The sequence below is a fragment of the Cimex lectularius genome, unplaced genomic scaffold (assembly GCF_000648675.2).
Source record: "Cimex lectularius strain Harlan isolate CLEC.00 unplaced genomic scaffold, Clec_2.1 scaffold95, whole genome shotgun sequence".
Classification (NCBI taxonomy): Eukaryota; Metazoa; Arthropoda; class Insecta; order Hemiptera; family Cimicidae; genus Cimex; species Cimex lectularius.
This window is the reverse complement of record NW_019392779.1, coordinates 653,649-680,029: the sequence shown is the minus strand read 5'-3', so window position 1 is coordinate 680,029 and position 26,381 is coordinate 653,649. Positions and strand designations below refer to the sequence as shown.

The 26,381-nt window shown below is 34.6% G+C and overlaps 1 protein-coding gene and 1 non-coding gene across 3 annotated transcripts in view; one reads left to right on the top strand and one right to left on the bottom strand.

Annotated features, from left to right (window-relative positions):
• LOC106667875 overlaps positions 1-26,381 on the bottom strand; it is a 74,992-nt gene that overhangs the window by 36,696 nt on the left and 11,915 nt on the right. For both annotated transcript variants that reach the window (XR_001340660.2, XM_014396107.2), the window contains exons 2-4: positions 1,508-1,625; positions 210-1,437; positions 9-149 (exon numbers count right to left, since the gene is read on the bottom strand). Coding sequence is in view for 1 of the 2 variants with exons in the window: in XM_014396107.2 (XP_014251593.1) it covers positions 9-149; positions 210-1,437; positions 1,508-1,621 (1,483 nt within the window). In the remaining variant the exon portion in view is untranslated. The remainder of the gene's footprint in view (positions 1-8; positions 150-209; positions 1,438-1,507; positions 1,626-26,381) is intronic.
• Positions 22,424-22,496, top strand: Trnav-aac. Its single transcript has one exon. It is a non-coding gene; the product is annotated as a tRNA-Val (tRNA).

The following is a 26,381-nucleotide window of genomic DNA, read 5'->3' as shown; positions in this document are numbered from 1 at the left end:
AAAAATACCTTGCAATGGTTTTGAGCTTAAAGATCTTCTCTGACTCATTCTGCTTTTTGTCAAATTACCTGGAGAATTGTAAGTAAGGCAACGCCTGGAACGGCTCTGCCCATCGTAATTCTGTGGGCTACATGTCAGACTTGTCGAACCTGAGAAAAAATATTGATAATTTTGATCTAATAAAAAATTTTATGTTTAAAGTTATTTACCAAGGCTTGAAACGGCGTCTTCGTCTGATTCGATTTTAGAAGAATAAGGGGATCCGGCTGACATCTCGTCGATTGGCGCGTCGTTGAGTATATGCGCTTCCGTCAACCTTGGCGTTTTCAAAAAGTGCATGTTATGAGATTCCCAGGTTGTGATGGACAAGGGGCTTTCTTTTCCTGGTGAGTTCAGAGGCATGGCTAGCTCTTCACCCGGGGCTTCTTGCTCCGGAGGGCTTGGAATGCCGCTTGGTAGGGTCAGAAGACTCACAGCGGGACGTCTCAACCTGCACATGACAGCCGGGCTTTCGAAAGGACTTGGTATGCCGTTCGGCAGTGTCAGGCAGGACCTTGCGATCTTCCTTGCACTCTCTCCATCCGACAATCCTCCTTTCCATTTCCTTCTTCTAATCACCTTCTGCCTCCTCAGCTCCGAAGGGGCTTCCATATCTATCGACGGTGCGAACATATCCGAGCTCTTTTCGCTTTGATTATCCCTAACATTAAAATTATTTACATTATTTACAAAATCGCGTAGGTTTCCGTTCCTGTCGTTGTTAGTCTGCGATCCTATCCTGCTCTTGTTTTTCTCGAAGGCATCGTCTTCGTCCTTTTTCTCAAAAGAAAAATCCGGTATGATCGGTGAGAGCTGTAAGCTTTCCTCGTCGATGCACATGTTCAGATAGTTGAACTGCTTGGCTAAAGGTGACACTTCGACGAGGGGAGAATCCCACAGCCTTCTCGCTATTTCCCTCCTTACTGCGGCACCTCTGGAGTTAACCGGGGTATTAAGGATGATTTCTTTTTCTTCCGGACGCAAAGGTATCTCCTTGTGATCCAGCTCGACCGGACTGGGAGATTGATTGATGCAATAAAGGCTTGCTGGGGAATCGCCTGCTAGGGCCATGAGGCTCTGGGTCGCTTTGATGGGACAAGGAGAATACTCGATCTGAAGAGTCGACCTTGCCGAATCCAGTGAGAATTTACTTGCTGACATCCAACCCGAACACGCCTGACTCCCTATTCCGACATGGCTGTCGATGCAAGGCTGTTTTCTGGGCGACTTGACAACCTCGGATTGCCGTCTTTTCAGGCTGTTCCTCGCCTCGGGGGTCCTAGGAGGTGTTTCGTTCAGCCTGTAGTTGCTGACGTCCCGCAGAGCAGCCGGCACCGCGTCTAGCCTCATGTAGACACTGTCTCTCGTCCTCGGGGAACCCTCTGATGCATGCCTCTCCTAGAAACGTGAAAAATTCTCAATCTTTTCCTCTTCCTTTTAGAAAACGTCTGTAAAACACACGACCTACCCGTGTATTTTCCTTCCCGGTGGAGCGTCGCCTGGGTTTCCTGAACGGAGGCCTGCAGCAGGTGGAGCCGTTGGACTCCACGCGCCTCTGCTGACCCACAGCCCACTTCAACATAACACTGCAACAAAGACAAAGCGGAAGTGTTAATATTCATGTAAACCACAACACCTGCTTACTTTAAATGCTTTTTCTAATACATATAATTTAAGAGGACAAAACAATAAGATATTACAAACTTATCTTACTATTTACAACATCATTTAAACTTTTTGTTTTAAATTCTAGGACCAATATAAGAGAAAACAACAAATGCACACATTAATAAAAGTAGCATAAATGAAAACTATATCTTGAATTGACATCTAGACCGGCACATAGCAGCAATGATCAAAGCTGCTGATAGATTTAATTACACGTTTTGTTTTGTAGCATGCTAATTGGTCCAAACGTCGGCCGAATACCACTTTATGTCTCGAAATCTTTCCAGCCCTGGAAAATATTCTATACTCATTTGAATGATCCGTCCAATCCCCCAATTTGATCTCATCGAATATTTATAAGATAAACTGAATACGAGAAAAGACCAAAGAGGACTTCGGTTAAAGGTTTTTCTCTGTGGCCCTGAGTTTTCTAGGTCTTTCCGCCCTGTAAATTCATTAATATCGACATATATTACAAACAATCGGTAAAAATAATTATTAAAATGTAAAAACCACTAGATTATACATTCTTTTTATCTATATGTAATAATCTGGAAATAAAGTTGTTTAATTAATATTCTACAAAGTCTACTTTTAATACGGAACTTTTTTTGTATTATTAACTGATATAACTTTTTGATATACCAATGAGACTTAGCGGACCAGAGATTGACATTCGTACTCAGTACTCCCAGTGTATTTGATATCTAATTTTTTTAAAATTGTTTTCTATTTGCGGATAGATTTTTATTATTCAGAAATCGTGAGATGCGGTCTGGTGTGATGTAGATTTCAGAAAAACACTCTCAACACGACACGCAAGAATGGCACAATTACGCAGAAGACAAACACTTTGAGCCCAGAAGATGTTCTCAATAAAGATCGAAACGTTGGAAAAATAAAGAAAATGTTTTTCTGAAACCTACATCACACCAGACCGCACTCACGATTTCTGAATAATTATCGATTAACGGTCACTAATCACCACACATAGATTTCTATGTTTAACAACTGAGATGTTTTCGTTCAAAAAAGAAAGAAAAAACAGTAAGCTAGACGAATTAGAGTCAATCGATGAAATTATAGAACATCAAAAATAGATTTACATTCCTCTTCTACTTCTACGACTCTTATCAACCTGATCCAATAAGTACAAAAAAGTTCCGACTTTCAAGTAAAGGAAACAGAGTGAATTAATGGCCAAAATTGTACATATTCTGTTTTACATTAAAGAAAAACTACTTCATGAAAACTTAAACAGCGGGAAAAGGCGGACCGAGAATCAATATCGTCCAAGATCACCATAATTCTTTTTAGATTGTAAAAAGTTGATGTATTTGTAGAGATGAAAACTTATATTTTTTAAGCGGAGCTTATAATAAACTTTATCTTTCTTTAGCTTCTGCCGTATTGTCTTCTGTCTAACGTATTTATTTTACATGATAAAATTATTTCATGTGCACTCAGCAAATGTGGGTCACTACCAAACATCAAATGCTCATAATTTTAAGTTTTATGATAAACATGCAAAAAGATGAGAAATATTTATAAAATTTTTTTTGTGTAGCTAAATAGTGAGCTCTAAAGAGGGAACAGAGGCGTAGTCCGAATTGCATTAGCAATTAAAAAAATATTTGTTATAAAAATAAATGGTGTTAGTTAAAAAAAAAAACAGAAGACAAATTTAACTTTATTACTACTAGGTTCTTTTGTACTTAACTTCATCAAGTGAGGAAGTTACTCTGATAATTCTTTATTATAATAAAATTAAATAATAAATAAATAATATTAATTAGTTTGATCATAAACATTCTAAAATGATAAGAAATGTCAGTGATAATTTTAGGAAAATGCAAAAAATGACACCACGAAATTAAGCGGACAATTTTTCGTTTATGTTGTAACTAAAAATTCTATTGTTATCAAACATTTTGAAATAATCACAGGGATAAATCGAAAAATGCTGTTGGCTTTAGCGAGAATAAACGGACCAATGCAGAACTTTAGCCTTTAAACTTTCCATTTTTTTTTTGTAATTTACAATTTTGTTAACCTTTTGTTGCGATTTGCTAAATAACTTGAAGTAATAATAATAAATAACTGGGGTAAATAATGCAGCTTTTAACTAAACAACAGATCTCGTATTTTAACCTTATTCCTCCTAATTTCTTTTGTATCTGAATTTACATAAAATTATTTTAAATATCGGGAAGTGGCGAATATAATGAACTCTTTTATATATTTTTTTTTAAATTTAAACAGTATAAAATAACAGTGGATAAATAGGGGAAAATTGAATAACAACAGTGAGGAATTCTGGATTTCTCTTACTTCTATATGTGTCTGTATATTTTGAGTTTCTGTCTGCTTTTAAAGCTTTACTTCCATTTTTTTCTTGACTTTTTCAAAACAATTACTAAACTTATTTAATAATTTTTTCAATTATTTATTATTTATTTAATTGGAAGATAATTTTGTTTTTACTATCTCACGGGATTTTCAGTGAAAAGGAAAAACATCTGTGCCAGTGAAGTTCAATTAGTTTTGCTTCGGTACTTTCATATTAATTCATATAACATGAAGCTAAGAGCTATGGCTAATTAGTAATAACAAAGTTTAAAAACTAGTATTTTTTTAAATTAGTTTATTTAGTTATTAGAGACCAATTTACCCCTCACAGAAATTTTATATTCCGATGTTCTTAGTAAAAGGTAGATATGGGTTTTCGTGCGGGATCGTCCGGTCTGCGTGGGTAAAATTAATTAGCTATTCACCCTCTTAAAAACAATATGGTAATGAGTTTTCCGGGGGCTAACGTCTTTTCACCCCCAGCCATGGGAACACTACCTGGAAGGGAAAATTAATCGGATGCGAGGCACACTTGTCCGAAAATAACGAATGGGGAATTAAATAGTTTAAAAAGGCAGAAGGGGGACGTTCTAGTTAAGGAAATTACACTGTTAACTTCCCAGGACTTAACGATTACGGGCCCAATGGGACGGAACAGTTGGCAAACCTAGAACGTTTTTCGACTTTTTTTTTCACCAACCGATCAAACATTGGATGAGTACGGGTTTAATTACGTCAATTCGATCGATTAACACTCCAAAAGTCATTGGGCTTAATGGAGACTTTCCTCCGGTCTTTCCTGCAGGTGTGCCTTCCGCTTTACAGGTGATTCTGTCACATAACGAACTGTGTAAAAAGCTGCAGAACAGGTGGTAAACGGGGTGTAAATATTTCAAAATAAACTACCGTTCAACGCGTATAAAAATAATCAAGTCGGCTGTTATGATTTACATATAATTGTCCGACAGTTTCCTGGATTTGATACTTAATTTTATATGCATGAATTACACCTTGGTGTTTTTAGGGGTTATTTGCGTCGCATATTTAAATAAATCACGGCAAAGCACTTCAACTTAACAGTTTTCTTAATTAAAACAGGCACGAGATCTCAACAGAGCTTTTCTTTAATAAGACATTTTTCTATTTGATATTTTAGTAGGTTTTATGAACCAGTTAAATAATAATAGAAAGAAACATTGGTTAACTTCCTTAAACAATTTTTGGATTTAACAAAAACTGGTTTGGAAATCTGAAATTTGAAATTATTACATAGATAATGTACATTTAAAATTTTTTTCTTTCCATATGGAAAAACTTTCTGCTCAAGGCTGACGCTTGGAGGACTCCCTGCGATTTCTATGGTAAATAGAGTAGGTCCAAAAATTGATCGTTGCGGTACACCTGGTGTAACATTTGTAAAGTTAAAGAAGATGTATTAACGAAGTACGTATCTGCAGTCATTTATGTGTATTTGACTAGTTTTACAAATCTTAACCATTTCCAAAAATTTTATACAGGTTGAATAAAATGGGTTGAAAACTAACGCTTGCGATACACCTAATGATAAATTCCTGTCATCAAAAGATCTATTTTCAGCGAGGATTTTCGTTTATTTAATCCCATCTGAAATTGATAACGTTGAAGCTAGTAGTATGCTAAGTATAATATTTCTGATGTCAAAAAATCTATGATCCATCGAGATACTTGAGTGTGTAAAAGTGACTGACGTTGTATATCGTGGGTGTGACAACTAGCCCTTGGGATACACCTGAGGAAAAATCCTATTATCAAAAGATGTATTTTCGGCTATCAGCCATCCATATTCTTTTCTTGACGCGTATTAAAGATATTAATCCTTTCTGAAATTGATGTACAAATTTATAAAAGTTTGCCCAAAATTGACGCTTGGAATACGCCAAAATATTCTTGGCGTTAAAAAATTGACTAGAATCCATCGAGATTCTTGGGTGTCTAAAAGTGGTTGACGTGTATGGTAAATAGAACGGGGACATAAAACTGATCCTTCATATACACCTGAAGAAATATTCCAGTTATAAAGGTAGAATTGATGAATGGTGGAGTGAGTGCGGTGTTCAATCCTTAAGTAAGTTTCTTACTGTGAATAGGAACAATCTTTTTGAAAGGATTGTTATCAAAAGATGCGTTTTTGGCGACGATCCATCAAGATTCATGGGTCTTAAGCAAAATTAGTTGACGTGTGTTTTAGAGTGGCTTCAAGAATGGATCCTTGATGTAGACCTGAGTAAAAAGTTTTGCGTAAGAGTTGGATGAGTATTAAGGATCTTAATATTTTCTGAACTTGATGTACAGGTTTTAAAAAGTTAGTGCATAAATTGACCCTTGAAGTGCACCAACTGCAATATTCCTGACGTCAAAAGTACTGACTATGATCCATCGAGATACTTGGGTGTATAAAAGTGTATGTTTAACTGACCTTTAGTATACACCGCATGAAATATTCCTGTTATCAAAAGTTATCTATATAAGATCTAATAAGTTTCTGTATAATTTTTTGACGAGTAAAGATCTAAAATATTTCTGAGAATGTTATACCGTTTAAATAAAATGGTTCCGAAAACAGACCCGTGGGATACACCTGTTGAAACAGACTTGAAGTCAAAATATTCTCTTTAGGCGATGATCCGTCGAAATTCTCGAGTCTTAATCCATTTAACAAATGACGTGAATGGTAAATATAGTGGGTTAGAGAACTAATCTTTGGGGAGGTCTCAAATATCCGTGAAGTTAAATAGTGAACATCTGACAATGATTTATCCAGTTTATCGTTTCGTTACGTATAAGTAGCTTAATTGAAAAGCGAAATATAAAGGGTCCCACAACTGTCCCATGAAGGACACTTGAGAAAATATCCGTCAAGTAAAAATACAAAATTACAATGAAGAAGAGACAAGAAAATTACGATGTAGTTTCTTAGGTTAACCTTTCCGTGTCGTTTAACGTAAATAGAGAGGGTCCCAGAATTTACCCATGAATTAAACCTGGGACAAGATCCGTGTCCCTAACGAAGCATCCAGTTTTGTGGATCTTTACTTATTTATGCTTTCCGAGTGGTTTTTCAAGTGAGTCGGTCCCAGAATCGACCGACGCACACCTGGGACAATTTCCATACAGTTAACAGAAATATTAACATTGTAATGATGATTTATCCAGTTTCTAGGCCTTTGTATCATAAGCGTTTTGTTGTACAAGTGAAATAGAGAGGGCTCCAGAATTGACCAATGCCATCACTAGATACAATATTTCTGAAAATAAAAGATCTACTAGCTTTTTGACGACGATCTCCTAGTTTCTTGTGTCTCTAAAACAGACCCATGGCGTACACTCATACCAACATTCCTAAAACCAATATCAGTACTTTTTTCCGATGATCAATCGAGATTTTAGGGTTTGAAGCTTAGTAAGTAACGGGAAAAATCGTTATTGATGAAAATCTAGGGTCTTAAGCCCTGGTCTCATTTCTCTTTACCCTTATATTTTAACTGGCAGGTCTGTCATTTATTATTCTATCTAATTAGCAAGTAAAGCATTGCATGATTCACTGAAAACACTTGTTTAAGGAAAATTGATAGGTGTTGTGATCTATATTTATTTAGAAATCGTGAGATGCGGTCTGGTGTGACGTAGGTTTCAGAAAAACATTTCTTTATCGTGCCAACGTTTCGATCTTTATTGAGATCATCTTCAGGGCTCAAAGTGTTTGTCTTCTGTGTAATTGTGCCATTCTTGCGTGTCGTGTCGAGAGGTCACTAATCACCACACACGTTGTGATCTATGATTTTTCTATTGTTTTTCGATGACATAGTTATTTGTATTCCAGGTTATGTGACAGTTAAATCAAATATTTTCCCCTCGCCTTTTTGCGCTGACTTTCATTCGATGCGTGTTCATTGTCGCTTGATACAAATTACCACCGGCAGATTTATAGACGGCTTTGTTTACACTGCTTTCACGAACTTTCGTCGATTATCGATTCCACGACCTAGGTGAGTCACAATAATTCCACCTGGCGATGAAAAAGGTAAAAAGCCAGCTGCAGATCGGATAAATCACACGCCGGCAATCGGTTAACGATATGTTAATGATCTTATTAGTGTTGCAACGGTCCTAAAATGGGCAACAGATGTGCCCCCGTTTGATGGGAGTCAAGTGAACAGGGGGGGTCGCCAAAACTACCTGACTACTTTTATCAATTCCACAGCACCAGCCGGCTTATTCACCGGGCTGAGTGCTCTCGAAGCCATTAACAGACACTTAGGACTTAACGCTGTTTACATACATGAACCATACATTATCCATGAAGAAGTGCTGCACTTCTTTCCGGGCTGTGGTAGGGTGTAACTTGGTGAAAAAAGTAACTTTTTTATAACATATTTAATTGAAATAAATGGAAAGTCATTTTTGGAAAATTTACGTCCACCAAACATAGATAAACTTTGATTAATGCGAATTTTAAACTTAATAATGATGCATTTCATTTATATGTTGGCGTTATGTTAATTTTTATTTCTTAATATATTTTTTTTTATATTTTAAATAAGGCGCATACAGTTAAATCGAATATATATTCAAAAAATGACAAATTGAAATAATGGAGCGTCGAGACTTAGCGGACCACTGAAATAAATATTGTCTTAGAGTTACATACATTTCTAATGTTTCAAGAACGAACAGTTGAAAAATTTTCACATAAATCAAAATATATAATATTAAAAGTGTAATTACAATAGATAAAAATTACAAGGCGAGACTGAATGGACCCAAAAAAATCAAAAATAATCTCTAATAAAGCTTCCAGAATATAAAAAATATACATTTTTTATGAAAAATGTTAAAAATTAAATAGGAAAAACAATAAATACGTCGTACAAGTTTTAAAAATGTAACAGCAAGACTAAACGGACCCTACGTATCAAAAATACTTTATTGGAGTTTATGTAAGCGTACGGCGAGATTATGAGAACACCGTGGTTCGCAAGATTAATTTTTGTTCATACATTGGACTTTCTTTTTACGCATGTCAGAATTGATCTAATATTGATAGTCTTTAGAAAATTTGATTTAAAGCAAGGACTAGTGATCAATTTTGGGATCAACAGTCATCTCTGCGCGGTGAGCTTTACAAACTGTGTTACCTGAACTTATTTTCATTTAGTATTTGCAGCGGTATTAAAGAAATAGATCGTTTGGAGGTAGATCAACTGCTAGGTCAGCTATTGACCAATGCTGACTGCCAAGAGTCCTATAGTAATTTCACAGTTTAGGGGTGTGACGATCTCGTCTTTCAAGTGTGAAAATGTAACCCTTTAGCGGCTTAAAAAAGCGTGAAGATGAGCATTTAAAAATCGTTAACCCTTCTCCTCAGAGAAGGCTTTTTTACTATACCTTCTTTTTATCCATGGTATTGATCACAAAATAAGAAGTGCAGCTGCGGTCTATGCCAATCATAACTGAATCGGGTCTCGGGGGGCATTGTTGATTTAGCAACACACTGACGAAACGGTTTCGCATTCTTTAAGGCTCGCTTTTTCCCTCCCTACGCCCTGCAACCAGTTCTGGGGCCGGCCAACCCTCAAGGCAGATCGGGGTTGATCTCCGGAGAAGTGGGCGTGCACGCAAGACGAGATTTCACGCGTGCCGTGGCACCAAAACCAGCTGCCTTTCCTCCACCGGCTCCGGCTAATCGAGCTGGCTGCAGGAAGAGCTTTTGTGGTTTTAGATGCGGCCGGATTGGGCCCAAAGGGTGAAAGACGATCCCTTTTAAACAGAAACCCTTCATTAGTTTCTCGAGGCAGCCCTTTCGGAGCCGACAGGGCGGAAGTTCTTTTCTTCCTCCGACAAAGGATGTAATGAAATAGCTTTTTTGCATTTAAATTAAAAGTTTGACTTGGCTTTCTTTTTAGTTATGAAACACGGTTCGATTTTTAATCATTCGCGATGGCCAAGATTTGCAACATCTGCAGGTCTGCATCTGCGAATCTGCACCGACAAAAGAACTGTCGCACAGCTGGGCGTGAGGAGGTAGTGATCTGATTTATCGGATGGACTTATTTTCATCTAAGCCATCATCACCTTCCTTACTCCCAGGTAGAAGGAAAATTGTGAAAAACAGATGTTTCCTCCGATGTGCTCGTTCAACCATTTGTTGATAGTCCTTCATACATATATTCATAAACTGACCATCAGTCAAAAGCTAAAGCCATTAAACTAACAATGATATAGTTATTACCATACATGAAAGTCTGACTGGTCCTCTTAGTCTCGCTAAGCCAACGCTAAAAATAGCTCTGACTTTTATTGTGTTTGATTAATTTATCAGTATTTGTCTTGCAAATTCTTGATATTTTCAACCTTTATATATTATACAGCTTGAAAATATTTTATGTTGTCTGAATAGTATTACAGTCCCATATTAAGTTGCGCATTTAGTGCAATACAACATTATATATTTATTACCATACATAAAATCTGAATGGTTCGCATTGTCTCGCTGAGCCAACTTTAAAAAAGTAATTTTTCTTACATTTTTCATACTTTAAAAAAATTCTATTTGGCTACTTTTATTTTAATTAAGGCAATTTCTTAATTTTTCGTCCGTTTAGTTTCCACAAACAGGGTTAAAATTATGTTTTTTTTCTTCAAAAAGTCTTCTAAGTTTAAAGGCAAGTCCTTGTTTTTCCAAGAATATATGCACCTCGTCATTGTCAACGATTTGAAACAAAAACGTCTACAGCACACCGTGGGAAAGGGGTGTCCAAAAGAGGGTTAACGTTAATTAAACAATGTCCATCGTTAAGGGAAGGTCATCTCCTTTATCTCTGCGACATCTCAACGGACTTCCAACCCTGACGTCCTTGTCGGAAGGAAGATAACGAGGCGGATCGATGACTTAGTTTCAGGAAAATTAAGTCCGTATAAAGCCGACGTGTTTTCCGATCTAAACCCAAAATTTTTCTTTCTCATGCAGTTCCAATTTTTTGATTAAACTGTACGCTTTAATACAAAAATTCTTAAAGGATTTATGGTAATTTAGAAGGAGTAAGTACACCTGGGTATTATAATTTGCCGGAAGAATAGGGAAATAACATGGTAATTTATTCAAACTAATATGTAACTTCCTTTCGATACCATAAAAAAACTTCCTAACAAAACTTGCTTTAAAAAAATACATCATGTACTTAGAATTTATATAACCTGCTCAATTTTTCCAAAGCGATATGCCTCCTTATAAGCTCACTGCTTGCTCATTAAGTGAAATTGCCTATAGCACAACATAAAAAATACATGATTATTTACTACAACATGATCACTTAGCAATGTCTTGCACCTCCTTAAAAAATAACCTTAAGCCTTACCCAGCTTATAACCTTAACATCACAACATCTGACTGCAGTCTCCCAAAAACTCGATGCACAAAATTTTGTCTAGAAAATTGATATCTTACTTCCAAAGGTAAAATTGTGAGAGAAAAAAAAACAGTAGGGCTACTCTCTGCTTAATTGGTCAAAACTTCTTGAGCCGTTTTGCCTCTCCCTGCTTACACTCCTGACCTGTCGCTATCCAAAGTCGAGAGCACAGTTGTTGTTTAATTATTAAAATCTTACTTTGTAAAATAGTCTCTTTCAAAGATAAAATTGTATGAAGATCATGAAGGCCACCGTGTTCAACGCTCATGTGTTCAAGGGCCCTTGCCTCTCCTTGCTTGTACCCCTGACGTATCACCATTCAAAATCAACAGCTTTTGCCGATTGATTATTAGCGATATTTTTTAAAATGTCTTATTTTTAGAGGTAAAATTGTGAGAAGGTTGCTAAGACCATGATGTTTAATGTGAGATGGAATCAGTCTCTCGCCTCTCCCTGCTTATAACCCAGATGTTTCTCCATCCAAGATAGAGGGCAGCGTCCTGTTGTCTCATTATTAGCGTTATACTTTGTAAAATGGCTTACTTTGGAGATAAAATTGTCAGAAAGATATACCATGAAATACAAATGAAAGATGAAGGCAAGCTCCTGCCTCTCCCTGTTTATACCCCTGACGCGTCCCATCCGAAATCGAGTGCACTGGTCTGTTGTTTGATTATTAGCAACACTTTGAAGAATGGCTTATGTTCAGAGATATAATTTTGGAAATGTGTTCGATGCCTGATGTCAGCGCCTTGCTTCTCCCTGTGTGCCCTGATAAAGTTAATTTTTTTAGGAAACTGTACTTGTCAGTTGTTCAATTATTCTTTTCTTGCATAGTTCATTATATTAAGTATAATTTTAATTTTTTTAAGTGATAAAGTATTTCTCTTTGTTTGGCCAATAGTAATAAATCCAAATAGGGAATTGTGAGAATGTGAAGAACCCAATTGGCCAGTTTTAGCTAACGTGAGTGGGTATTATAAATGAAATATACATTGGAAAAAGAATTGTCTAGTCTGAGAACACAAGAAGAATAGTGATGAGGCTAAGAAAACGGAAAAAAAAGTCTGCCTGGAATATTAATGTCTAAATGGTCGATAACGATAAGTAAGTTTTTATCTATGTACTGACAAATTAGTGTAAAATCTAGCCATTTTTCGAAATTACAAGCTGAATTTGAAGATCATTGGAGCGAATCTGCTTTTCATTGGTTAAAGATTAAAAAAAAGTTGAATACAATTTTTTTAAACTGTTCTACGAGTTGTTGTACACGTCCTCTTCAACACGTGTTATTTCAGCCTATTCGCATATGCGTCTTCTTGTAAATTGTAAAGTGAGAGTGGAACTAGATTTGGGGTCGGTCGCTTCCCATGAAGGGACAGCCCCCAATTCCCACACGGGCTGGAGGTCCCACCTTTGCCTTACCTGAAAGCCTCCATGAGAAAGTAAAGCCCTCCCTAATTCTGTTACAGTTCCAGGAAGGGAATTACTTATCTGATTCTTAATCCAAATTAGTCGTGTGTATTGAACCTCATTGAAAAATATCTAGGGTCACAAGGAAATCGATCCAATTGAAAAATAACACCGACTACTCGACCTAGTACAAAATAGTGAAATATCTCTGCTCAAACAAGCCGAAAAGTTAAAACTTAAAAGTTACGAAATGAAGAAAAGTAAAATCAACTAAGATCGTGGTTAAATCAATTTCCAACCAATCACTCAGCTTTCATAAATAATTTTCTATTTTATTAGTTCATAGTTTGCAGCTTTATACATAATAAAAGATTTTAATAATACTTAATACCTAATTCAAAAATGGATGTAACGAGACATTAAGGCTATCAGCGTAATTCACATTTTATGAATCATATTGATGGTTCACCGTTGGCAATTTTATGTCCATCATTTAATTGTCATTAGAAATAAAAAAGCTTTAAAAAAAGAATATTACGGAAAAATCAATTTTCTTACAAACCACTGCCACCAGTTGATTCCTGAGCTAAAATTCGTACTTTTCAATCATAAATCTTAATGTTCACCGATCATAATTTTATGGAAAATAAGGCTGAAAACATTTTAATAATTATTAAGAATTTAAACAACGAGAAAAGAAAAATGTAATGTAAGAATCAGTTTTCTAACAAACCACTGCCACCAGTTGCTTCCTGAGCTTAACTTCAAACTTTCAAACGGCTTTCTTTTATGTTACTGGTCATAATTTTATGTAAAATAATATGGGAATGATTTTAATGGTAATTAAGAACTTTAAGGAAAGCGAAAAAACGAATGGATTACAAACAAAGCAATAAGACCAATATTTATTTCTTAACTTATATTCCAAATTAAAAACGTCGTTTTTTAATGTCTACCGATCATAATTTTTTGTTAAAAAAAGAAGGAAAACTTTTAATGATTTTTAGAAATTACAAAAAGAGGTAGAGAAAAATTTTGTAGGAGAAACAGTTTTGTCACCCAACCACTGTCACCTGTTGATCCCCGAGTTTAAATTCCCACTTTACAACGACGTTTATTGGTGTTCATCAATCATGATTTTATGTAAAATAAGTTGGAAACCTTTTTAATTATTTATAATAACGAAAAAAGCTAAAAGAAGAATTGTACGAAAGAACCAGTATACCACAAAACACTGCGGCCAGTTGATTTCTGATCTTAAATTTCCACATAACTACGACTTTCTTTGATGATGACCGATCATGATTTTATGTAAGAAAAGATGAAAATCAATTTAATGATTGTTAAGAATTAAAATAAGAATATTATCTATCAAAGAAAAACAAGAATCTGCAATACATAAATCGTTTTACAAAAATACTATCAGAAATCCATTCTTGAGCTTCAATTTTACTTTTAAACTAGAAAGTTGATTTTTCAAAAACATGATTTTATATAAAGGTGAAAACAATAATTAAAAGTATAAAAATATACTGTAAAAGTAGACAATTGTGAGAACGGATTTATCTGATAAAATTAAATTTTATAACTACCTAAAGTTTCAGTGATCAGTCATCATGATTTGTTGTTGAATGATAAAGAAATGTTTTTCAGTGATCAAGATAGGTTAAAAATACGAGAAGAAAACATATTTTCAGTTTAACTTCCGAAATACACCTAATAAATATTATTTAAGAGCTTGCACATCGAGACGAAACGATCCAGTTGTATTTTTTTAATTTATTGTAAGAAGTTTGATGCCCAATGATTTGTAATAAAACAAACATGATTATTAGTTTTATACATAGTTATTATGATAATTTAAAAAAATAATTTAAGGCCTAAATTGCCCATTAAAAAAGCAGGCATTGCAAGTTTGATCGGGTTCAATGGGGAGGGAACTGTGGTTTGTAATTTGCCTCAGCGACTGAATGCTTAATTGTGTTTATTGTGCGTAGGAGTTCTTTGTGGTAAGGGTTCGAAATGCTATTTTCATTTTTGTTTACTACAGGGCTTTCAATGGGTTTTGTACCATTCATTACCTATCGTCCGGTTATTTGATTCAGAGCTCTGGAAAAATGACGTGAGGGAATCGAGCTGTCCGAGACGGCCTGGAAGGTGTAATTAAAGTTTTTTTTTAACGTTGAGGTACTTAGAAAATAATAAGCCCACGGAGGTCTGGGATGTAATGGTTAAATAAAAAAACCTACTCCATATTTATCAAGGATCTAGCAATTCCTAAATAATTTCGATCAAACAGATCTATTAAGCTAAATATTTCAGGTTGTACCAAATTTTTTCTTTTTACCATCAAGCATTTTTAAATAAATAAGGTAACTAATACATGTTTTAAAGATAAAAGACTTAAAAATGTTTAATATACGCGGTTACAGACTGATTTACCATGTTCACGGCAACGCGCTAGATTCCTTTCTATTTTCTTATAGGCACGCAGATTTTTAAATAATTCCATTTTCTATCAGAATTTTTTAAACGAAATTAACCACTGATTATAACATCTTGAAAGGAAGAAACACAAAACTATCAATGCCTGTCCCAGACTGATTGTAATAGTGGTGCCCAGAGACCATACCCTTTTCTATTTTTCGCGAACAAGCATATTGTCACATAATTCCAGTTATTCTTCAATTGATAACAAACAATTCTAATAATAAAGCTAATTATAGAGGCTTAAAAAATATACAACGCTTCAGACTGATTTGCAAGTGGTGTCCAGTGGCGACACCCTAGTCCCATTTCTATTTTTCATTTACAAACAGATTGTCAAATAATTGAACTATTCCTTAATAGATAAAATATTTTTTGTAAATAATAGAGCTATTTATAGGGGTTTTGAAAAGAAATAAAATTATATATCATTTGAGAGCGATTTACAAGTTGTGTTCAGTGGCGACACCCAAGGCCCATTTCTATGTTTCATTTACAAACATATTGTCAAATAATTAAGGTTTTTAGTTGAGATAAAAACGTCAGTGACACGAGCGGGATTCGAACCCACGATCTGACATTTTTATCTCAACTAAAAACCTTAATTAATTGAAAGATATTAATTGGTCAAGCGGACCACGAAAATTAGAGAATATTGTCAAATAAGTGAAGCTATTCCTAAATAGATAAAATATTTTTTCTTAAATAAAAGAGCTAAGCGACACTCTAGTCCCATTTCTATTTTTCATTTACAAACAGATTGTCAAATAATTGAAGCTATTCCTTAATAAATAAAATATTTTTTGTAAATAATAGAGCTATTTATAGAGGTTTCAAAAAGAATTAAAATTACATAATATTTCAGAGTGATTTACAAGTGGTGTCCAGTGGCAATACCCTGGTCCCATTTCTATTTTGCATTTACAAACGATTGTCAAATAATTGAAGTTATTCCTTAATAGATAAAATATTTTTTGTAAATAATAGAGCTATTTATAGAGGTTTTAAAAAGAAAATAAATTATATTTCAGAGTGATTTACAAGTGTTGACCAGTGGCAATACCCTAGTCCTTTTTTATTTTCCACGTGCAAACAAATCACTTGTTGTCATCAATTGTTGCAGAAGACAACAAACAATTTTATAATTATCATAGCTAATTATAACAATTTTTTGAAAAGGAAAAAAATTCATATATTATGATTATAAGACTGATTTACAAGATGTATCCAGTTACAACACCCTAGGGCTTTTGCTATTCTCCATATGCACCTAGTTTTCCCAATAATTTGATTTTTTTAAACACTTAATCATTTTCGTTTTAAATAAACTACATAATTCAAACGGTTTTTAGAAGAGGAATAGTAAAAGTTTAATATATATTAACACAGTGCTTTTACAAGTGATGTCTATTGGCAACATCTTAGTCACTTTTCCATTTTCTATGTACAAACAGATTGACAAATAATTTAATTTATTTCTCAATAGATAACCAATATTTCTGTAATTATTAGACTCAATTATAACGATTTTTGAAAAAATAAAAAATATATGATTCCAGACTGATTTACAAGTCATTTGTAACACCCTCGGTCTTCTTTTATTTGCCATGTACACACAGTTGACCCAAGAATTTTATTATTACTCAGATACAATTTTTTTCATTTTTTATAACAGAAAAAATTAATATAGGTTTTTATGGTCCGGTCGAAGGAGTCTCGTCCATTGGCAGCAGACTATGTCCCCCTTGTGTCATTCATCTACCCTCAAATTTTGCTCAATTATAGCAGATAAGGAAAAGGAGGGTAAGTTAAAGGATGATATGGTATTTATAGCATAATGGAAAGTTTAATTTTAGTTTTATATAAGTAGTAATAAATCATAAAATAGTTTTGCTGGTGCATTTTATCGACTTAAAACTGTTTAACGTGTTATTCAATTGCATTCTATGTATTCTTTATGTGTGCCGATCACAATTTCATCCTTATCGATCGCAGAAGGGGATAAAAAAGAACGGAAAAAAACAACCAACGGATTCCTTTCGATCCCTTTTTGAATTAATCAGTTATTTGTATCGGCCCTGGAAACATCACCTGGCCCGCTTCTGGAGACAATTGATACGTCAAAGCTGACAGGTAGAAACTTCGAGGGGGATCGGCGGTTTCGAAAAAAAGCTCTACGAAGCACCAGGAAGCAATTTCGAGTGCTCTTAGGGGTCCATCGAGGGCCGCCTCTTATTCACGTTTGCCATTCATTGTGATCGACTTTTAAATTGTAAGATTGCTGATACGAGTATATGGCCCTTGTGAGATGAGAAAGAACTGTGGGAAGTTCTTGGCTACTTTCTACTGGCATTGATCATAAGTGGTAACCACGTTAAAACAATTTTTTTAACAAAAGAAAACCTAAATATTATAAACTTAGGTACTATTTTTGCATACTTCATCTAAGAAAAAACCTTCCATTTTGCCCTAATTGTTTATTTTTTAATTAGGCATCTTACTAAATACCATTATTATTTTCGATTTAAATACAATTTAATGAAAATTGTTCACTGGGGGAAATTTGGAACAAATAGAACAAACTCAGTGTATAGGTGGAAAATAGAAGTGGACCAAATGGATTGCCATTGGACACGACTGGTCGATCAATATGGGAAAAATAATTTTAGAATTCTTTAGTGTGTAATTTTATTTAATGGTATAATTACTTTATGTGTTTAAATACTCCGGGATTTTTGGTGTTGTTGATACATGTAGAAAAACCGAAGTATCTGATGTTCTACGTGTATACAGGGTGAATTGCTACTCGTGCTACAAACTTCTCCAGTAGATTCTTCACCCTAAAATGAACAAAAAAGTTCATATTGTCCATGGTCCNTGGTTGAGAATCGGACCATGGACAATATGAACTTTTTTGTTCATTTTAGGGTGAAGAATCTACTGGAGAAGTTTGTAGCACGAGTAGCAATTCACCCTGTATAAAAAATAGAAGCAGGCTTAGCGTAGTGCCATTGAGCTAATCCTAAAAACATTATGATCAATTCATTCGTTCGGAAACTTGTTTAATGGCTTTTGAATTAAAAAAATGTTTGCCTGTTTATGAAAAATAGAAGAAGGCTCAATTTGCCACTGAATCGCACTAAAAAAATCAATCTGTGAAAGTTTATATCGGTTGCTTTGTGTGTTTCAATTAATGATTTTTATAATTAGGTTATAATATAATTTTATAATTAGCATATAATTTTTATGATTTAGTATGATTTCGGTTTAAGCATGTTGAATATTTTTATATTCCTTTTGAGGTCTAATGTTTAGTTAAATTAAATATTCCGAAAGTTTTAGTTTCATGTATTACCAATATTAAGATTTTCTTTTAAAGATTCATATAATTAGCTTATTTATTTAGATAATGTTTTAATAATGTTTTAAAAACGTGGTGTAATTAAATTAACTGACAATCAGTGTGTACATGAAAAGAGAAGGAGGCTTAGAATGTAGCCACTGCACACCGCTAGAAAATTGGCCTGTAACAGCCAATTCTAAAATTTAAAAAAATATGAACAGTTTGTTTATTCGAAAAATTGTTTACCGTTTTTTGAAGAAATTGAGAACAAATAGTATACATTCTTGTTCTAGGAGTATATTAAGGTAATCAAACAGTCTTCTGTTTCTTTTCTAGTTATGAATAATTTAGTGTAATTTTGATTTAAGAATGTTGAATATTTTTATATTTTTTGTGGTTTTAAGTTTAGTTAAATTAAATATTTCGAAAGACTTAGTTTTAGATCCTCTAGATCTATGTAGATTCTCAACGTTAAGGGGGGGTGGGTTGTTAACGAGGTGTTTAAAGGGTTGCATCGGTGGAGCCGAATTGAAATTTGTCTCTTCCGATTCGCTGCGGAAAAGATTCACTTCTTTTATAATGCAAATAAAATCCTGATATAAATCTTTAGAAAATTTTTTAGCCATTTATCGCCGTCCGAACGGATCGGGTGCCACGGGGTTTTTTCCTCCTCACAGTACCTGGCCTTTTTTTTCACTCTTTTCCTCTCACTCTCTCTCCACCGCCTTGTTTAGCGGTAATCTGTGGAGGCAAAAAGGGGAGATATATTATGTTATAAAGTTGGGGGTAAGTAACGTACTAGTTCCGACCTTTCCCACCCCTGGGACCCTTTGTCGTGAGGGGAAAGGAAGAAAGTGTAACGCCGAAGAGGGGAAGATCCGAGATGCCCTCCGGCCGACCTGATTCTCCAACGAAGCCTCCAACCACTTTTTGCCTTTTTAAAAGACATGTCTTAACAGGCGGAGAAGTCGCCTTAAGACGCGTGCCCTCCATCACAACCACCACCTGCGAACCAACTCTGGAAGGCTTCAAGTTCTCAAACGGTCCCTTACAAAATGACAAAAGATAAACGTTATTTAAGCCCTTAAAACTTACAAAACTATAATTTTTATAGGTAATTAATATTTAGTACAAGCCCATTAAAATATTTCGATATTGGCACCTTAAAACTACACAATCCTTCCAAATAGAAGTATTTAAAGTAAAACATAGGTAAAGACCCCAAAAAACTAAACATCAACAGTTATCAACTCACAACAATTTGGATTTGGATTTATATAATCTGAAAATCTGCACATGTATGCACATATATTGAGCCTATCACTTCTCGCAGTCCACCGGCCATTTCAATTTTTGTAATTTACAATAAAATACAGGCAGGCCTCGACAATCGCAGGTGTTGGCATGGGTAGACCTCCGTCTTATACGTCCAGCCTCCGGGTTGTTCTGATCTTGTTCTGTCAACAACTAGATCAATTCAGCAAAATACAGATCCTAGATCCAAATCCATCCCCACTCTCACTCATTCTTAAATATATTTTTTCCTATTTACATACCATTCACTCAAGGTGTTGGGGTACTCGATATTCCTACATCACCCATCGATCAATGGGGTACTCAATATTCCGCTATCAGCCATCTCACACTACCATTCGCGTCAATAAATACATTCACTTTCAACACACGCTCGGGACACGAAATTATCATTACTATATATAATCAAACAACTCTGTTTCCTACAAAAATCAAAACATGAGGCCTAGATAGCTGCTACGGTGGTCAAACACGATTCTATTAACGGGTGGTAATCCTACACGCTCTATATATGGAACCAAAGGATTGCACCAATCAATTAGGTCGGACACAACGAGCATCCTTTCTCCACATGCCGGACACGCAACTCAACAATTTTCGTTTTGATTTTTAACACTTATTATACCCACAAATCTTCGTCCAACTATCCATATTTCGCAGGGGAAGAGTCAAACCACTTTACTATATCTTTTATGTATTATTACCAATTAAAATTTAATGAGAAGCGACGGGATTCGAACGCAAAACCACTAGTCGGAAGACCTAACCACACAACCACCGCGGAAGGAGCCCCATCGTTTAAACAACAATAAACGAAGTGAGCCATTAGCGTTTAGGTACTAATATTAAGCACTATGATACCCAAAATAATGACAAAACATTCCAATAAGCAAGAAGTAAGTGTTGAAATAGAAAATTTTTTTAAAAGTATTTTCACAGTTGTATATATACAGATAATGCACACCGGCCCATAATTCTTAAATAGGAAAGTAGAATAAGAAAATAAAGGTCCGGGGAGGATTTATGGATATATGGAATATCCCCTTTTGTCGAAATGGTCCCGAGTTCCAATAAATAAAATGATGTGAAAGAGAAGAGGCTGTGGGAAGAGTACATAAAGAGATCGTTTTGAGGGTGAAAACTGAAGGACGAGGGGTTGGAATGCCAGCCGTTTCCCTGATCACGGTGATTTAACGCCGTCGGATAAAAGAGGGTGCCTGCGGAAGTAGTGCAATAGGTAAAATTCCGAGGAAACGTCGGTCCGTTGGCTGGGAGACCCTTCGGTTCGGCAACCCCCGAAAAGGGGCCTTCTACACCGGCAAGACCGGTCTTGCAAGTCGCTCCCTCTTCATACAATTTCGCTCTGGTTTTTGCTTCTTGAAAGGGTTGAAAAAGGGCTAAAAGGGAGATGACTGAAGGGTTAACGTCTAGCCGTCGCGACTGACCTTCAGCTATCCCTTTCTCCCTGTTGTCTAGACGTCTCTGAATTAAAATCCGCCCTCCGTTTACTCCACAACTCTTCCTGCGTTTCATTTAAATGAAAACATGAAACGGAAGTTTAAGCATAGATGAAAAATATACAAAACAGTTCTGCACATTCACTTTTTTCAAATATTTTTTTTTCATATTTCTACTGTTCTTTTCTGATCATCTTGATCGGCCTATTCATGCTTTTTGAGTCACCTTGTGAATATGGAAAAAATATATCATACAATAATCCTAAAACAAAAATTATGCAAATACTGAAACTTATTTAGCTTATATATTTCACAATTTTGGTGTTTTTCCTCCTGTCGAACTCTATTCGTTTAAAAACCTTAATTTAAAACATACGTACATTAGATATTGGATTATTCTTGATCTGTAAAATTTGTCTTGTCAGAGACCTTGTACTGAAAATGTCCCTTGATTAGCTTTATATAAAACCACAATATAATTCTTTCTATAGATTATTTATCTTCAATCTTAAATATTTTTGCCTCAAATCCTACAACTAATAAAGGAATTTTTATGGATTATCCTTAATCTGGACAAAAATCCTTGATTAGCCTTTATAACGAACTAACATTTCAAGTCTTTCTCGGATTATCCTTAAACCCGAAGATTTTCTTTGAATAACCTTAATGTAGAACTAATAATGTAATTTTTTATTAATTATCCTTAATATTTTGGAAGATGTTTCCTTGATTAGTTTTAATAAAAAATTAACACTGCAAACCTTTCCTCCGAGTATCCTTGTGATGTTAATTTACCTTGATTTTTTCTAATATAGAACTAATTACCTTTTTTTAATCCTTAATCTGGAAGGTTTTTTAATTAGTCTTAATGTGGTTGAGATGGGAAGTTGGTGTCCGAGTGGATCGAGGTCACGATAGCTCAAGTGGTAGAGCAGCGGCGTAACAAGCCGAAGATCGTGGGTTCGAATCCCGCTCGTGCCATTGACTTTTTTATCTCAACTAAAAACCTTAATTAATTGTATGATATTAATTGGTCAAGCGGACCACGAAACTAGTGAATTTAATAAATTAGTCTTAATGTAGAACTAGCACTGTACAATTTTTCCTCGGATTAATCTTCTAATGATTTGATTGTATATAGTTCTGTTACTAATAATGTAACTCTTTTTAGATTACCTTTAATAACGAAGATTTTCCTTCATTAGTCTTAATAAACAGCCTTTAATGTAAAAATTTTTTATATTATCCTTAATCTCAATTTTTTCCTTCTTTAGCCTTAATGTAGAACTAGCACTGCAGGTTTTTCCTCGGGTTATCCTTAATCTCGACGTTCTTCCTTCATTAGCCTTAATAAACTGCCGACAAAGTAAAAAGTGTTTTTTTTTATATTATCCTTAATCTCAATTTTTTTCCTTCTTTAGCCTTAATATAAAACTAGCAATGTAATATTGGGTTGTCCGGAAAATAATGCAGGATTTTAAGTTTTCATTAAAAAAAATCTATATAAAATATTCTGTTTACGTTTACAGGATTACTCATTNTGGGAAATTATTTTGATTAAAGAACATTGCTTTAAAGTAACTAGTTTCTTTTTTTTTGTTTAATACCAAAATCCTGCATTATTTTCCGGACAACCCAATACAATACATGTAATGATACAGAACTAATAATTACATTTCCCCCCCTTGGATTATCCTTAATCTCAAAATGTTTTCTTTATTAGTCTTAATATAGAACTAACAGCGTAATTTTGTCCTCGGGTTATCCTTAATCTTGAAATTTTTCCTTTCTCAGCCTTAATAAATAACCAACAATGTAAAAGAAAATATTATCCTTAATATCGAAAATATTCTTGGTTAATCTTAATATAGAACTTATAATACAAATTTTTCCTCGTTTTATCCTTATTCTCGACGATTTTCTTTTATTAATCTTAATATAGGACTGAAAGTGCAAATTTTCCTAAGGTTATGCTTAATGTCGAAATTTTCCTTCGTTAACCTTACTAAAGAACAAATAATGTAAATTTTTGATATCCTTAGTGGGGAAGATTTACCATTTCTGATATATAATTAATAATGATAATTTTTCAATGAATTATACTTAACCTGGAAATTTTTTTACTTGATTAGCATTAATATCGAACTAAAAACTGCTAATATCTTGCTTATTGTTCGTTTAATTAAATTGGGAAGGAAAGAATAGTCAGTTATAAAAAAAATAATAACAATAAAACTATGTACATAAATGAAATAGTTACTTAACCAATAAATTTTGAGTATGTGGTGCAAATGTATTACACTAAGTTGAATTTAAAAAAAAGGTAATAATGGCACAGTGTGCAAAATTGAAACTTCTTTAGCTGGAACATTAATTTGGGTTATTTTTCTATTGTCAAGTCCTATTCACCTAGGGGACTTTTATTGAATGACTTTGAGTTTCCCTTTAGGGTCAGGTTGAACGAATGGCACATGGTTTGTATTGAAATGCCAAAAAAGCCTCACTGGACGTTTCTCAGTTTTTCTGGGAAAACTTCTATTTGTAAAATCTGGCTGTGTGGTCGAGCTGATCGTTTAAAAATCCAAGGGTCCGTCGTTCCGCCGCTATTCTTAATTCACCGGAAGTCAGAAATTGTATTTACAGTCTGACAAGCACTAAACCTTACGTGTTCTCTTTACGCTAGGACGACTTCACCCCCCTTTTTAAATCAAAGCTTTTGTCAAATGGTCGATTAAACATAATTACATAAGTAAATAAGAGTCGATTTGTCGGGATGCCAAACACGGAATAGATACGTTAGGAAATTAGGAGCATTGTTTGAGAAGAAATAGTACTACGAAATCCTTCCGGGACAAATCACTGTTGGAATCAGGTTTTGAAGTAAAACAGCGGGCACAGGGCGTGTAAGACCTGGTTCTGAAAACATGCTTCATAAAAATAGACATATCGCATGAATGAAGAACGAGCAGCTCAACAAAATATAAACTTTTTTTGGAAAATCTTTCTGAATACAGACAATAGCTGTCAGATGATGATTACCTTTTAAGTACTTTTCCCCAGATTATCCAGGGTTTCACAACCGATCCAAATCCTTTTCTCTAAATCTTCGTGAATACGAAATCCAAAGTTTCAGGCCTTCTCTCAGAATTTCTGAATATAAATATATTGGGTCACGTTTTTTCTGGAAAGATCATCTTGAATATAAAAAAGGGCTGCAAGATTTTTCTCTTGATTTTATTTTAAAGTATAAACATTTTCCTAAATTATACAGGATTTTAAGGCAGATCTGATTTCTCCTTCGTTTTCCCGATTAGAAATTCCATATTCATGAATATATAAAATAGTGCTGCCAAGATTTTTCTTTGATTTTATTTAAATTCCAAACTTTTTCCTACATTATCTAGGATTTCTAGACAGATCTGAAATATTTTTTCTACATTTTCCTGTATATGGAGACTAATATTTCAGGCCTTTTCTGAGAATTTCTGACTATTAAAATATTGCTTCACACCTTTTTCTGGAAATAATCAGAAAATGATGACCAAAACTTCGCAATTTTCATTGATTTGCCTGAATACAAAGAGGAAACCTCACTCTTTCTTCTAGATCTTCTTGAAAATATTGAAGAGGGCTGCAAGATTTTTCTCTTTTCTTTAAAGTACACACAAACATTTTCCTACTGTTCTGGATTTGAGACAAATACAAACCCTTTCTTCTAACATCTTTCACGAGTATAAAGAACAAAAACTGCAGAGGTTTTCCTAGGTTTCAACTAGCTTTTTTTAATTATTGATTAGAGATGAGCAAAGATCCGGACATGATTATGGCGACACTCAAAGTTTCTTGAACCTGAGTATGGTCATCATGATCATCAGGCTTCCTGGATTATCCAGCATAAATCTAACTTTTTTTATTTATAAATCGTGAGATGCGGTTTGGTGTGATGTAGGGTTCAGAAAAACAATTTCCTTATCGTGCCAACGTTTCGATCTTTATTGAGATCATCTTCAGGGCCTGGGATTTACAAACATTATTTATATATTACAATGATGTTTACAATGTTTGTAAATCCCAGGCCCTGAAGATGATCTCAATAAAGATCGAAACGTTGGCACGATAAAGAAAATGTTTTTCTGAAACCTACATTACACCGGACCGCATCTCACGATTTCTAAATAAATATCGATTAAAGGTCACTAATCACCACACATAAATCCAACTTTGCTTATACTCACAGAAATCATCAAACTAGGCTTTCTAGGAATGTTTTTGGGTGTTCCTGAATAACGGAAATAAGCTGCCAGCTTGCTCATAAAATTTCCTGTATATGGATAAGTTTATATCTTTTATCATAGACATCAAGAAATCACAATAATAAATAAAAAACCTTTCTAGTAAGAAATGGGGTAAATTCCCTACTGATGTTATTATAGAACAGATTTGTCCATCTAAACTGGCTGTCAGAGGCTGTAGTCGCGAGAAAGCAGTAGGTTTGTGCTGTTTGTGTACACATGTTGTCCTCATGCGGGCTTGTTTACCGAAAACTCGGCTTGCAGCTTATTGTCCGGATGGCCCATTCATTCACTGACACCTTTGCCCCAAACCGTTTGGCTTAACGACCACGCGGCCCACATAATATGATCAGCTTTATGCGGGATGTAAACGGCCAGGGGATGTTTTCTTGATTGGTGTCCGGTCCGCTTGGTCTAGCGGTTGACCAGGAGTCAAAGAGTGTACGCGTTCAGCAAGATAATCTCAAAAAGTAACTCTTCAAAGCAATTTAAAACAATACATAATAAACGCTTTTATAATGAATAAACATTTAAAAATTTAAAGAAAGAAAGGAAGTTTTATTTGCGAATTTAA